Here is a 14,886-nt window from a genome sequence, read left to right as displayed (position 1 = left end):
ATTGGGTGCGTTGTGGTCTGCAGTTGACACACCAGCCAACTGGGTATGAAGAGCAATGCACCACAGAAATGCAGCAACAAGGAGCACCCGATATTTGTCATTTAAATTTCACATAAAAGTGATAATTACACAGAATTAAAGTGGAGTGAAAAATCTAAAAACAGATACCTGCGCTGATAGTCTTTTACACACAGAAATACTATCCTAAAGAGGGCACATACAGTATATATATCATGCCTGATTTGAGCTAATGATGAATAGCATATCTCTGTCCCTCTCCCATGCATTCTGTCCCCGCTGCATGTGGTCAGAAAAATGACCTTTGATAATCATTAATCGTTGTTGCAACAGCACACAACAGACCAACTCTGCTGCATTTAATGGCAGCTAAGGGATGTTCCCAGGAACCAAGGAACCGTTAGTTGAGGTTATGAACCAATGTTGGTGCTCTACTGCCACACAGTGGTGGGAATGATGAGGTTCAAATCTTGAGGTGGCTATGAGTAGCAGAAAGTAAGCTGTAGAACATAGATTTGATTAATATTTCAATACATTGTAGGTTTTTTGTTTTTTTCAATCTAAGTTTAGTATGATACAGGTGGCATGATGCTGATTAGTGTTCAGCAATCTTCCACATAACAAAGATGGGAAATAATTTCACTTTCACTCTCTTCAGGACCCCAGTGCCATGCCCAGACCCACATCTCAGGACCTGGCTGGATTCTGGGACCTCTTGCAGCTTTCCATCGATGACGTCACTGCCAAGTTTGATGAGCTGCAGCAGATCAAGAGCAACCAGTGGCAGCTGGTGGAGAGCCCAGAGAAGAAGGTAAATCTGGTGACTGTTTACCCGGGGATCCACACACTCATAATAATTAGTCTTAATGGGCTCCAGATGAACTTGCTCAGCTTTTGAGGAAAGCTGCAGTAACAACATTTGCCTTCTTTTTTAGGCTTGTGACCAGCAGGAGGTTAATCATTCTTATCATAACACTGCAGGGACGATGTTAAGAGGCAACATCAGTTCAGCTTAGACAGCTAGTAGCATCCGCTAAACATGTTTTCCTGTTAAAATCATCATTTGCGTCTCAAGAATAATTTAGGACTTGTTCTATCTGTCTGGTCCATATTGTCATTGTAATTCATCACCTGTTTTTTCTCCTGCTGGTTCTCAAACTATGGTACGTGAACCACTGGAGCTGCCCCTAATGAAATGAATTAATAGAAAAAATACTACAAAATACTGTTATTTTGTTTAGTTTTGCATTTCCTGTATTATTTCATTTCTATATCAGCCTGCTATGTAATCACATTCATGCACGTAGGTCATACATATGTTCATGATTAGTTAAAATATGATAGCAAGATAGTAAGTGGAGGCAACATTAATGGTTCAAAAGCACTTTAGTTTTGACTCCAAATGGAAACTATTGAGAAGAGAAGTGTGGACCAGGAAAACTCATTTCCCACCAAATTAGCTCTGGTTCTTGAACCGGTTTGTTCAGGATTCAACAACAGCCAACAATAAATAATCTTATTAGGATTAAGAATAAATCTGCCTCGTCTATGAACTGTCTGAATAGGGTTGGCTTACACTATTGTATTTTAACCATCATAGCTGCAGTTCTTGGACAGCCTAGTATTCTATTGTTTGTCTGCACTCATGTTGGTTTTTCTTTTTCTTTTGTAACATTGTTAAGTAAAGTGCTAAATAAAAAAGGCATGAAACAAACCATCATATTTGATACAAAACAAATATCAGTCGTGTTAATTACAATTAATACCTTAATAGTTACACAATAAGAATAATAAAAGAATGATAGTAAAATTTAAAGAATCATAGATATAATACAATAAAAAGTCAATTAAAAACATGTTTAAAACAGTCACAGTGAAAATCTATCAAGGTTTTGACTGGATTAATCAATTGGCCCATTGGAACCAGAGTATCAGGCTTTAAAATACTCTGCAATCTAAGAGCAGTCTTTCCCAGATCAGTGTTGATTCTTGGAACCTGCAGCAGCAGCCAGTCCTGTGAGCGGGTGTTATGTGTTCCAACTCTCCAGCCAATAAATGACGTCAAATATCAGGGCAATTTTTGGAGAAGCCCTAACCCTTATAAATAGATAAAAACAAATGCGGCTCTCTTCTAATGGACAAAGAATACAGTGTCTCCAGTTCTAAGAGCTAAATGGTTGACAGCCTTTAGGGGCAAGAGTTGATGTTGCCTTATATCTGTAAATCACATCACCATAATCTAACACTTCCATAATCTTCAGTCTACAAGACATACAAGATTTTTATCTGTAAATTTTGTCTTTAGTTCATCAATATGTGATCAGTCCAGAAGTATTTATAACGTGGGACTCTTTCAGTGACTGTACCATTCAAAGTGCAGTTTTTGCGAGGACTACAGTAACTGTCTTTGTCTCTGGAGAACATGTATATTTTCTTTCATCTGCATTTAATACAAATTTGAGATCTATAATTGCATCTTGCAAAGCATTGAAAGTAGTGAACAATGGCGCTTACAGTAAGCTTGCTTTTCACCAGCACCAAGTGACCAATTGCAGCTTCATTCAGACCGTATGACTTTTGAGATTTAACAGACTAACTAATGGGTGTGGAAAAAGAAAAAAAAAGGACTGTCTCTGGAGCAATAATACACTTTTGCGCATTGTTTGAACACATGCAAAACTTTGCTTTTAAGTGTTATAATACAGGGAAATTTGCTGTGGCTATTTGTGCTATTTGGTGGCTTTTACTCAAAACATTGGTTCAAATCTTGACAGATACGTGTAGAGGTGAATCAAAGCAGGATAGTCTTTTTTATTATTAAAGTCCTGTCATACGTCCACAGACTTTGATGGCTCAGTTTCCCTCCTATATGCACATGTGCATCAACACTGCTTTAAGAACCAGTGTCTGTGGAATCTGCTGAAATTAGTACATTTTTAGCAACCTCAACACAAGAAAACAAGGTTACTTGTGACTGTAGTAGGCAGAAGACTGAAAAAAAAGTGAGTTTAGTGTGCAAAATAACAATAAAAAACACGATTAAGTTAATTCTAAATCAAATGTAGAAATACTAACGATCAGAAAATAAAAGACCCAATGCCCAACACTTAATAAAAGCACATTTGTAAGAGTGGTGCCTGTAGACGAGCGAGCTGCATTTGTAAGAAGCACATTTAGATGGTAATGTGTTTTTTCACAGATAGACAAGATCCTTCAGGGCACTTGGATAATTGTCTTCATGCTACAGTTGTAGTTGTAGGAGAGTTATTTACCTCCAGCAGTTAATAGGCACATTGCAAGCTCCATGAAGCTGAGCCCTAACAGTGACACAGATGCTCTGTATTGGACTTCTCTCCTTCAAGGCATGCCCAGCATAGCACTAACAGCATCTTGCCAAGCAATCAGAAAAACTTGTCTTGCTTTCAAAAGTTATTGTATACACGTGTTCGGATTTGTAGGTCATTCGGGTGAGATTTGACCGGTTTTGCAAGGTTAATGTTCTGGCTACATAATCAATAATGGCTGTTTCTGTAGTGTCTCTAGATGCCTTTTGTTTGAGCAAAGAGCTTCTGGGTCACACAAGGCAGATTTTGTTCATACACTGTTTTTCTGCTGCATAAATATAAAGTCCCTCAGTGAGAATAATGATAATGATTTCTTATATTGTGGCCTCTAGTGAATATTTCTTATTATCATTTCTATTCTTGTGTAGTCTGTGGCAACAACAAGCTGTGGTAGCAAAGTTGAGGCAAAGTGACTTGAGTCTGTTCATGATACACAGGTCTTCAACATGCCAAGAGTCCTTATATTAAAGAATTATAGCCAAATTTAGGCAAAGCAGTGCACTCTATAGAGAATAAAACTCCTAATAGCATTTAATTTATCTGCACTGAATCAACATTTATCATTTCCTGCCTGAGTTCCTTATGAAATGAAACTACTCCAGCAGTGTTTCATCTGCTGGTAAATATTGCTTTTTTCCTCATACCCCTCAATTATGAGTTCTTGTTCTGAGCTGAATAAATAGTCTCTCTTGTCTTCCTATAATGAGATAATGACCAAACTAAATAAAACATTATAAAATTACCATCACTAGAATAAAACTGCTTTTTTTCCATAAAGGCAGCCTGATCCTGTTTTCAGTTCACTTCATAGCAGAGCAGTTATCAAACATAAATGATTAGATTGACTCATCTATTCATCATCCATTAGGTTTAAGGGCTTTAAAAATCATGGTCTTTAATTTATATTATCTGACACTCCAGTGATTGAGATACACAGCTATAGTCTCCCCTGTGAATCAACTAGTTCTGTCAGATACATTACAATAATAATGCTTTACCTTTACCTTTACCGTTTAATCATGTCATTCTGTATCCTAAGGAGCGTAAGTGGCCACCACCTCTGCCAAAGCGGCCGACCAAGGGACGTGGCGGTATGACGCGAGAGCGCTCTCTGGACCTTCAGGACCGCCAGCGACAGGAAGCCCGCAGACGCCTCATGGCTGCCAAACGAGCAGCTTCTTTCAGACAGAACTCAGCCACAGAGAGGGCAGACAGCATCGAGATCTACATCCCTGAAGCCCAGACACGGCTTTGAGGTCCATGGATTCATCCTCAGCTCCTCTTGTCCAACTCCACCCAACACCAGCTCGTGGCGTCACCTCCAGCCTCCTCCCGCTGTCATCATCTGTCACACATTGCTCGTCCACTGTCTCATTATCTGTTGCCATTCTCTGGGTTGTCCCTACTGAAGCTACACTAGGCAAGATTTCAATGGGGAACGCATCCTTAAATGACAATGTGGCACTGCCATAGGGAAGAACGCCCAATCTTCCCTGAGCGAGAAATCAGTTGAGTCAGATGAGTCAGGTGTGGATGGTCGTGTTCCTCCAGAAAGTAATAAATAAAACATTAAAAATGGATCCCAAAACTGAGAAAACTGGACACACCAGCGTTAGACCTTTTGCCTCTTTGTCCTTTTGGTGTTTTTTGGTTAGAATAGAAGACAGGCCAGCTGGATTGGTAAACATGAGCCACTAATATGTGAAGTTGCCTAGTGTAGCTTTGAAAAAACCCACCAGGGACTCGTTTCCACAGGTTCTGCACCATGAGAATGAGCTGCTATACCCCAGAACAAACATTTCACCTGTATTTATTTAAGTGACATTAATTCAAGTTAGTGATTTAATTGGTCATTGCCACTATTGTTAAAACTCCAGTCCTCTCCATTGCCGCCATTGCCCTGCTGTGAGTAAGGGTGATGCTGTACTTGCCGCATTCAAAGGGAAACACAAAGTGCAACTTTTCTAGCGTTTCTCACCAGCAACAGTGGTCTTGGGCTAAAGCACCCTGTGTGAAGGAACGGCAGCAGCAGAGACTGAATTCCCACTGTCTTACAAAGGTGAAAAAGCCTTTAGAAAATCTCTAAATTATTGTCTTTTGAAGAGGTTCAAACTTCACACCCAGCCTTTTCTACGGAAGTGGGTAAAACCTGGTAGCTTGGTTGATCAATTTTTTTCTTCATTTCCTGCCAATCTGTGGTGAAACAGTCAAACTTAGAACGGTATTAAAAACTTTGGACAGCATGTCTGAGGTGCTGCACAACTGTACATCTTTCTAGCTTTGTCTCATCTATCCATCTTTAACCAGGCATGCTGCAGCCACTGACCAGTGTTGCTGAATGAGATCTAAAAATAAGGCTCAAAATCCTAGACCATCATTTCAGCATTTATTCATTTCCATTCATGTAATACCATCCCCTCCTAGGACTAGACATTTTTAAGCTATGTACGTTATTTGCTGCTGGATACATTTCCATTGCAGAACAAATATGAATTATTAACAAAAAGAAAGTTTTGCGCAGCCTGAAAGAGGTGACTGTATTAAACAATGCATTTTGCACCTTATAATATTCATGTTTGTATTTCCAAGGGAAATGTTGTTTATGAAGCTCATGTGATATTGTTGCAGTTGAATTGCAAGGACAGATATGGAACTACAGAATTTCATCTATAATCTATAGGTCATATAAACTGCACCTTGTGTTGTTTTGTTTTCATTTCTTTCTGATGGCATTCAGGCCTCTCGTAATTACAATATTGTGATTCTAACACTTTTAATTATACGTACAGTATCTATCATATGACCAACATCACAATCTACAGTATACATTTAGTATTTATAGTTAAAACAGTTGTGGGTTGATTTGACAGTGCATTTGTCTTGCTTATTAAGGGGTGTTTCTCAGCCAACAGAAACCATATCTCATAACACACTGCATCCAACTTTCTGTTCCAAGTGGGGCATAATGAAAACACTCCTGTTGTTATTTTGATCTGCTCATGTAGTCTAGGAAAGACAGGTGCAAATGACACTTTAACAATATTCAGTTACTATAGTAAATGGTGCTGCTTTTTACTCTAAAACTGTTGTCCTTTACCCAGTCCTATGTGCACGCACACACACACTCAAGGACTTTTTAAACAGAGATTTATTAACATGGTGCCCGTTGTCTCTCCGATGACTTGTGGTAGATTGTGACTTTAGAAAAGATCATCTTTGCAATGCTCTTGCCCTCAGTGATGTAAATGAGGAGAAGGTTTTATGGTTTAACTTCCTTTCTAACATGCAAAGAGGTCAGGGATATATATTTATCAGATGGGAGAGATTACAGGCTTTGACATTCCACCAAACTTAAAATCGTAAAAATCTAATATGCCCACCCTGAGCCAAGGGCATACCGCTATAGCTAGCTGAACATGCTGTATTGTACCTGTCCATATTTTATACCACACCGAAAACGTTTCCATAACATTTTGCAATACACGCCCATTCATCCTCATTCGCCAATCTAACCCCAGCTAATTAAAACAAATGTTGATACAGGGCCACTAGAATTATGCTGCAGTACAGTGTTTAATGTTTCCCATTTTATTGTAATTAGAATGACACTCAGTAGGCGAGAGCAGTCCGTGTGCTGTAAATACTTGTGTGAGGCAGTGAGTCGTACTTGTTGGGAAGGATTATGACGGGGGTTTATTTTGCTTGCGTTGAGGCATTTTGCATTTTTCTGACCTGAAGCTGAAGTATTTTACTTTGTGACGTGTGTACATCAGTGCTAAATCTGAAACCCTTACCTTACCAGACGGCCTTAACCAAACCACTCATGAATGTAGAGCCCCTAACGATGCAAAAAAAAAAAAAAAAAACATCCCAGGAGATGAGCAGGTGCTGAAAAATCCAACTAAACTGGGCTGGAGAGACGTCACTCCCAAACTCAATTCAGCTTCTTTCTTTTTTTATCCTGATTTATCAGATTGGTTTTATGATGAAATATGACATGACACACAAATAATAGAAGAAGATATGCCAGCTCACCGAAGGCAATACATTATTTCACATTTCAAACAAAAGCATTCACACACTAACATTTATTGCTCAGAATAGATTTACTCGTTTCAATGCAAAAAATCTGAGTCCGTTCATGCAGGTTCCAAGCAATGATACAATACATTGGTTAAAATAAAACAAAACAGGCATTGCTGGCCTTGTAATTCAAAAACAGATAAAAGAAATGGCTATGTGAACATCCTCATGCAGTAAATAATCTATGAACCATATTTTTGTTAACACAGAGAGTTCTATATGTAGACTGTAAGAATTAGTATATTTATCATATATATAAATATATATATATATATGTATATGCACCAATAAACCAAATTCAAATCGATTTAACTTTTGTTTATTTAAATGTGTATCTATATACTGTATATATACTGTGCCCCTGTACAGACTAAAGGACTAAAGAATAATTTTCTTGTCAAAGTACATTATAGAATTACAGAAACTGATAAGATGACAAGGGCTCACTTTTAAGATCAATGAATACTCTAATTTATTTTAAAATACAGTATCTTCTTCCATGAAGGGGCTTTACCTCCAACATTAATACAGTATTCATGTTGTGTTTCAAAGAAAACGGATCCGACAGATTGTGGCTGATTCCATTTAATTACCCACTTTAAACCGGAACCAAAATCATTTTAAGTCATCTCTGCATAATTAGCCTCTTCGAATTCACTCCAACGAACAGATTGGCAATTCATTTTCTATGAATTGCCATGCTTAAATATTTTCTATTTCAGTCTATTTTTAATATTATATAATTACGTAACCAAGGATGCCCACTTTTTATATTACAGTTTGGTGTAGAGATAGTTAGTGGCACAGAGTCCCGTTTTTCTTTCTTTATTCTCCAGCACATCTTTCCAACACATTCTGTACTTTTTCTACAACACAGACGTTACCTACAAACTTTCTCTTGGTCTGCTGGTTAAACTAGTCACGCTAGAAATCTTCTTAGGATACCTGTGACTAGGAGGGAGTTTATGACTATCAATATTTAACTAAGGAATAATAATTTCTGTTTTTATATCTATTCTGCCCATATAATCTGAAAGAGGAACACTACTTATGTGAAAGGCTAAGAGAGGACTGATAAAAAATAAAAGTTTCTAAGTCTAATCTAGCTTAACAGCTGGCTTTACTGACCACTGATACTATAGTGTAAGCACTGTGGTAGTCATGTTAACCAGAAGTATTAAGTAGAAGTATATTGATTTTGGTTCTCACTGTTTAACACTTAGTGCCATTAGGTTTGGTGGATGAGAACACACGTCTGTTTTTGTTTGCCATCTTTTATCTCCCTTCTAAGTCTATAAATATCTGCATCTTCATCATATCAGCTCCTCTTTAAAGCTAGATGGAGAATACTGTTAGCTTTGAAAATATTAAAATCCTCATTTATTTCACTGGTTCCTCTCTACGTTTTTGCCCTCAGTGGGACTAACAACAACCTCTCTGAATTATGACAACAGTTGATGGGGCTACTTTAACAATCCAACTGCTCTTCCACCTGACTGAAAGTCATGCAAATCAAGTCTACTTCTTCCCACAGACTGCAAACTGTGATTCCATCATGCGTAGTACTTGATGATCTGGTACTCATCATCATCAATCCAGGCTTTCCTTTAAAAGATAAAACCACCTTTTCAAACAGAGACTTTTGTGTTTTTGTAGCTGTAACATTTCTGTTCCTAAGAATTTCCTTGGAGGTTGTTTAAAGGTCCAGTGTGTAACATTTAAGAGAAAGAAATGGAATATAACATTCAGTGGTATGTTTTTGTTAGTGTTTAATCACCTGAAAATAGGAATCGTTGTGTTTTTCCGTTACCTTAGACTGAGACATTTTTTTTGTACAGACGCTGCGGGTCACATTCTGTGGAGTCCGCCATGTTGAACCACCATGTTTCTACAGTAGCAGACAACACGTTTTTTTGCGAGTTTGCAGCCACCGTAGTCTCTTGTACACACTTCACAGCCCATTCTCATTCCCAAGTTGTCAGATACAGACGTGAGTGGTGTTCAGTTAGTTGCAATCTGAAACTAAATCCTACACACTGGTCCTTTAAATTGATTTTCCAACCACTAGGGATGGGCTAAATGTATCGCTAATAGGTAATGACGTCGGTTTGGCACATAAAAATGACCTTTTCTGCTTTGTCACCTTGTCGTGCGCTACCATTTAAGTGGGAGAGAGTGAAAGGGACAGAAGAGGGATGAGGATTAACAGGAACCAGACTCACAACCTCACCGTCGCTGGCTTGAATGAAAAATGATGTCACTTCAGCTGTTTTTGCACCAATCATCTATCAGTAAGACTGATATCAGACACAAAGATGTCCTCAAAAGTCACAGGGACACCAGCTGCTGCGAGTGATGTACACTATTACAGTATGTGTGACATGAAATACACATGATGACAGAATTATAGACACCAAGCAAATGTGTTTTTGTGATATCATGCGGGGCTATTCTATAATCATGGTACCATTTTCTTGTTGTTGTATATTTTAGGATTACTCCTCATTAGCAACTCTAATGAAACGCCTAAATATTTTTTCTTTTCTGCATCTGTGTCTCATATTTTTACCCACCATGCTACGAGGGGCTTAGGAGTTTGGCGATTATGTACATGACAAATCCTCAGGTGCCTTACAGTTTGATTCTCATAGGACTCTGTGAGTGAATGTTTTTGGGTCGAGATACGTGAAAAGGACTGCAACACCTCTTAAAGTGCAGGTTTGTCCGTAATACCATTACAAAGGGCTGGAAACTGGGCTGGGTCGGACTGCAGAATTTAAAAGTAACTTACATTTATATTTGACTGATCCAAACTGTAATAAACTTCAGCACAATACAGTCTAGAGGATATCAAAGGAGGATTTGCTAACATTTGTTTTCCTCTTTTTGGTTCAGATCACATAGATGTTCTGCCATGATTCACCATGATGCGGTTACATTTTTAGAATTGAATTTATGTGATATGACAGCGCATAAAGCTCCATTAAAAACAAAAGTGAACTGCAGAAAATCCGTGGATTTCTGTGAGTGGATATGACGGTGTAAATTGGAGTGCACGTCACATCCATTTCAGCAAATCATAAAAAGATCATTTATTTAAAGGTCTTTATCTATTTCTCCTCCTAGCTGTGATATTTTAATCTTGTGATGTTTTTTCTGCCAGTTTTCTGGCATTCTACATCTACAGAATCTGGAGACTGACAAAACTTGACCAGCCAAAAAGTGCAATAGTGTTTTTCATACAACGACAGGCAGGCTCACCTACAGCTATTTACCTCACGGTTAAGCGTTTTTAGCAAACATGGTATATTAGGAGTAGTTGTAATCTCCACAGGAACACTTTGTCATGCCTGTGTACTATGCAGAAGTACTTCTGTGGGGCAGCAGAGCTTGCAGGCCCCGGTGCAGACCACCTTTCATTTACAGAGCACTGAAAGCACGCTGTCCATTGTGCTATATACTACAGGAGCAAAAACGTGTGCTGTCATTGTCATCCAGCGCTCAATCCTACACAGCTCATCCATGATTGCTTAGTTACGATTTACTTTATGCTAATATAAAAGATAAAAAATCTAGTGTGAAGAAAAAGTCAGCTTACTTCACACACACACACACACACACACACACACACACACACACAGACACACACACACGGTTGTGATAAGTTCCTTTGACAGGGTCACTTTTCCCTGTTAAATCACTACTCATCTGTTTATGCTTTGTACAACACAGTTTGCAGCACCATATTTTAGACACATTGTTTACTAGTTGTCCTGAAGATAAACCTCAGAGAAGTCTGTACAGGTGCTGAATCAACCAACTTCTCTCCTTGTACTTTTCCTAAATTAGCTTTTTTCTTTTTTTTTTCTTTTTTGGTGTTTTGTTTATTCTGACAATCAGCACACACCAAAAGCATCAAATGCACACACACTCCACACACACACACACACACACACACACACACACACACACACACACACACACACACACACACACACACACACACTACAACAGCAGTGTCATATTTCATCCTCAAGATAGAGCCCTGAGTTTCCCTTAAACCGTATCTTGAGGATCTCTTTACAGTCTTTTCAAGTGAGAGTCCATCAGATTTTCATTGAAAGCTTTTCTCCTTGTTTCTGATACAGTTGCACTGCAAAGATGTCTTTCTATTGCTTGCTCTCTCTTCTCATAAATCATGTTTATTCACTTTCGATGGCATAAACCAGTTTTGTCACCAGACAAATGGCAGTCAAGTGAGTAATTATGGACAATATCTGATGTCATGCTTGCGTTAATACTGGGCTGTATGAGAGCGTATCTGCTCCTCAAGCAATAAGCCTGATTTCGATTTTTAGTTTGGCTTTTCATCCTGAGTTTTAGACTTCTGACAAACTTAAATCAGAGGGGTGTTTCAGTACAGTTTATGTGGTTGATGAGCTGCTTAGAGAAACAGTTTGACATTTTTTGTGAAATATGCACATTTGCATATTTAGATAAGTCGATCTGTCATATCTTATTATTGAATATGAAGCTGCCGACCAGCTTACCTTAGCAAAAAAAAACTGAAAACAGTGGGAAACAGCTAAAACAGCTTGGCTCCGTCCAAAGGCAGCAACATCTGCCTAAAATCATCTATTTCTTATTTGTTCAGTCCTTAAAAAGGAAAAAAAACTGAAGTGTAAAATTAGAAACAGTAGATCTGGATAAGCTAAACTAAAGTTCAATAATTAACATGTTATATACATTTGTTTAATCTGTACAGTGTAAAAACGGTTGTGGTTTTAAGGGGGTTATAATGATCTATTTCTTGGCCAGAAATGGGGATGAGCTGTTTCCTGTTGTCTATAAGAGATGGTTAGCTTAGCTTCGCCATACAGACTGAAAACAGGTGAAACAACTCGTCCGTAACAAAGAAATAGACCAGCATAAAACTACAAATTCTCTTCTCTTGTGTGGAATAAACAAAAAATAAGTTACGTGTAAATCAGGGACCTTTAAAGATACTTGTAGGCGTATTTTGTTACCAGGCTAGCTGTTTCCCTGTTTCTAGGCCTTATGCTAAGCTACGCTAACCCTATCCTGGTTGTAACTCACAGTGGTATCAATCTTTTCGCCTCTCTGAGAAAGCATAAAATGTCAAATTATTCCTTTAAATAGCAAACCTTTTGCTTAGGTCACGTTAAATGAGAACTTGGTTAGATGCTTACCATTTCCTCACGCTTAATTTCTGTGATTTATTTTTTTTTTTTTACTTGCGAGCTCAGTGCCCGTCCACAGTGTTACGGGCCTCAGTCAATGTGAATCAGTTTACATTGCCTCTGAAGGATAGTGAAACACTATTTAACGCCACCGTCCCTGCACCAGTTCTTGGACATACAATCCCAATCCAACCAGAATACACAGGTATATGTTGTCCACATTTGCATATTTCTTTGAATTGAAGTGCTACTGTGTAACTGGGAGGAAAAAATGTTTCTATATCTGTGCTGTTCTTTATGTTTCAGTGTTTTATGAGGGGAGAGAGCAGTCACAATTTAGTTTGCCTTTGGTGGAGAAATGTCTTGTGTTGTGGCTGTGGGTAGAAATAACAGAAGGCCTCTTATGGGTTTTTGAATGTGACATGAGAAAAATTTGATAGCATAAAAGGTTTGTGGTTAGCTTAAAACTATTTTGAATTGTTAGATATATCAATAATGAGGATAAATATAATGCCAAATATTCAGTATTTGTACAGAAATATACATATATAAATATATAATATATGCCTAATTTAAATGGAACTATTTTCCGCTCTTGACCATGTTTTTGTTGTTTAACGTTCCTTTGTCAACATTATTTTATAAGATCTTCAGATAGCATGCAGGATAGTGAAAATGAATGTATTATTTAGTGTTTCATTGCTGTTCAGTATTACAGCATTCTACAGATCAGTTTGTGTTTGTAAGATTACTTTAAGCTGAATATTTCATTTCTAGATTTGTTTACCTATAAATGAATTGTAAACTTTCTTTTCTAAATGCAAGATTTTGAAATGGTTTCAACAATTTATATCATTTTATTATTTTCCTGCTTTATCAATGTGGTTCAGTATATTTTGCCTCTTCTAAGTACTGCTATCAACCATCTGTTGTAAATAATTATGCAAATTAAACTTTTTGAAGAAAACGACATTGTTGTGAGAGCGCTTTCATTTTTCTCTTTTCTAGGTACCAGGAGTTTGGAAAAGGGTTCAGTGATGGAGTTGTGCCACAAAGTAGACAAGTCATGTGAGATATTAGCTCAAAGGTTACTAAAACCCTAATAAAGTGTTTTTTACCCTCTATGCGGGTCCATATAATGATAATAATAGAAGGAAAGATGCTTCCTTAAGGAGAATCCACATGAAGTGTCTTATTACCGTATTGGCTCTCTGGGATTATTTAAATAAAGTCAGTGATCTAATTAGTTACTAATTGAGCAGTTGGGACATTTGTGAGGTAAAAACATGAACATGTGTCCCTGCTTCAGTTTCAGGGTCACGCTGGGAGACTTGAATAGATCTGAGCCATCATTTACGTTGTTAGCAACACCTGTGCGCTCCCCACCTGAGACCCAGTCTACGGGCCTAAAGTGCAGAGAAGATGTGTTTACATGAACTGATTTGGCTCAGAAACTGCATTGCAAAAATGAGGAGGGATGTAGTAGTGAGTGAAGGCAGCAGTAGTGTGGGTGTGAGGATGTTGGAAGGTAAATAATAGAGTGAACACAAACACAGTGCGTGAAGAGCTGTGCTGCTCACCATTTACCTTCAATGGACGATATTATGAAGTGTAACAGCAGGAAAAGCATTAATGATGTACATATCTGATTAGTTTTGCCAGGTTCAGGGCTTCTTGCACTCCAGTGGAACTTCAGCCATTGTTAATGTTATAAGCTGAACCGGTGCTTTCCCTGCTATGACGAGTCAAAGCAAGCAAACTACAACTACTAAACACACGGAGCTTACATTAAAATGTATTGTCACAAATGACTTCCCTTTATGTTTTAGGTTTCTGCAGTGGAAAGGGATATTAACGGCTGCTGTCTATATAAACAGTGGTATAAAAGGCCTTCACACGCACACAGGGGTTTTTAATGTCTCCAGCTAATTTGACCTCAAGTCAGGTGATGCTGCCAATTCTGTGATGTCATCAAAACTGTATAAACAAATAGTGTAAATTGTCTAAATCTGGTGAAGGACCTGTTAATAAAGCCCAGTGGGTTCACACCCACACCAAGGTTATTATAGTTACATAAAACTAAACTAGAAACTAAAACCAGGTGTGAAAAAACATGTTTAGTAGAAAAACTAAGTGAAACAATATTATGTACTTACAAAATGAAAAAAAAAAATTAAAATATACAGGAATACATCTACAGGTGTGTAGGTAAGATATCAGAAACTACAGGTATGCTGATC

The 14,886-nt window shown here is 37.9% G+C and overlaps 1 protein-coding gene across 8 annotated transcripts in view; it reads left to right on the top strand.

Annotated features, from left to right (window-relative positions):
• Positions 1 to 13,616, top strand: part of LOC127368192 (disks large-associated protein 2-like) — a 104,655-nt gene extending 91,039 nt beyond the window's left edge. For all 8 annotated transcript variants that reach the window (XM_051408725.1, XM_051408731.1, XM_051408728.1 and 5 more), the window contains 2 exons: positions 677 to 829; positions 4,402 to 13,616. In XM_051408725.1, coding sequence (XP_051264685.1) covers positions 677 to 829; positions 4,402 to 4,617 — 369 coding nt within the window. In that variant the 3' untranslated portion in view covers positions 4,618 to 13,616. The remainder of the gene's footprint in view (positions 1 to 676; positions 830 to 4,401) is intronic.
• Positions 13,617 to 14,886: the final 1,270 nt, after the last annotated feature.

Source organism: Dicentrarchus labrax, unplaced genomic scaffold, assembly GCF_905237075.1.
Source record: "Dicentrarchus labrax unplaced genomic scaffold, dlabrax2021, whole genome shotgun sequence".
Classification (NCBI taxonomy): domain Eukaryota; kingdom Metazoa; phylum Chordata; class Actinopteri; family Moronidae; genus Dicentrarchus; species Dicentrarchus labrax.
Note: the sequence above shows the minus strand (reverse complement) of the source record. Positions and strands in the feature narration are given on the sequence as shown.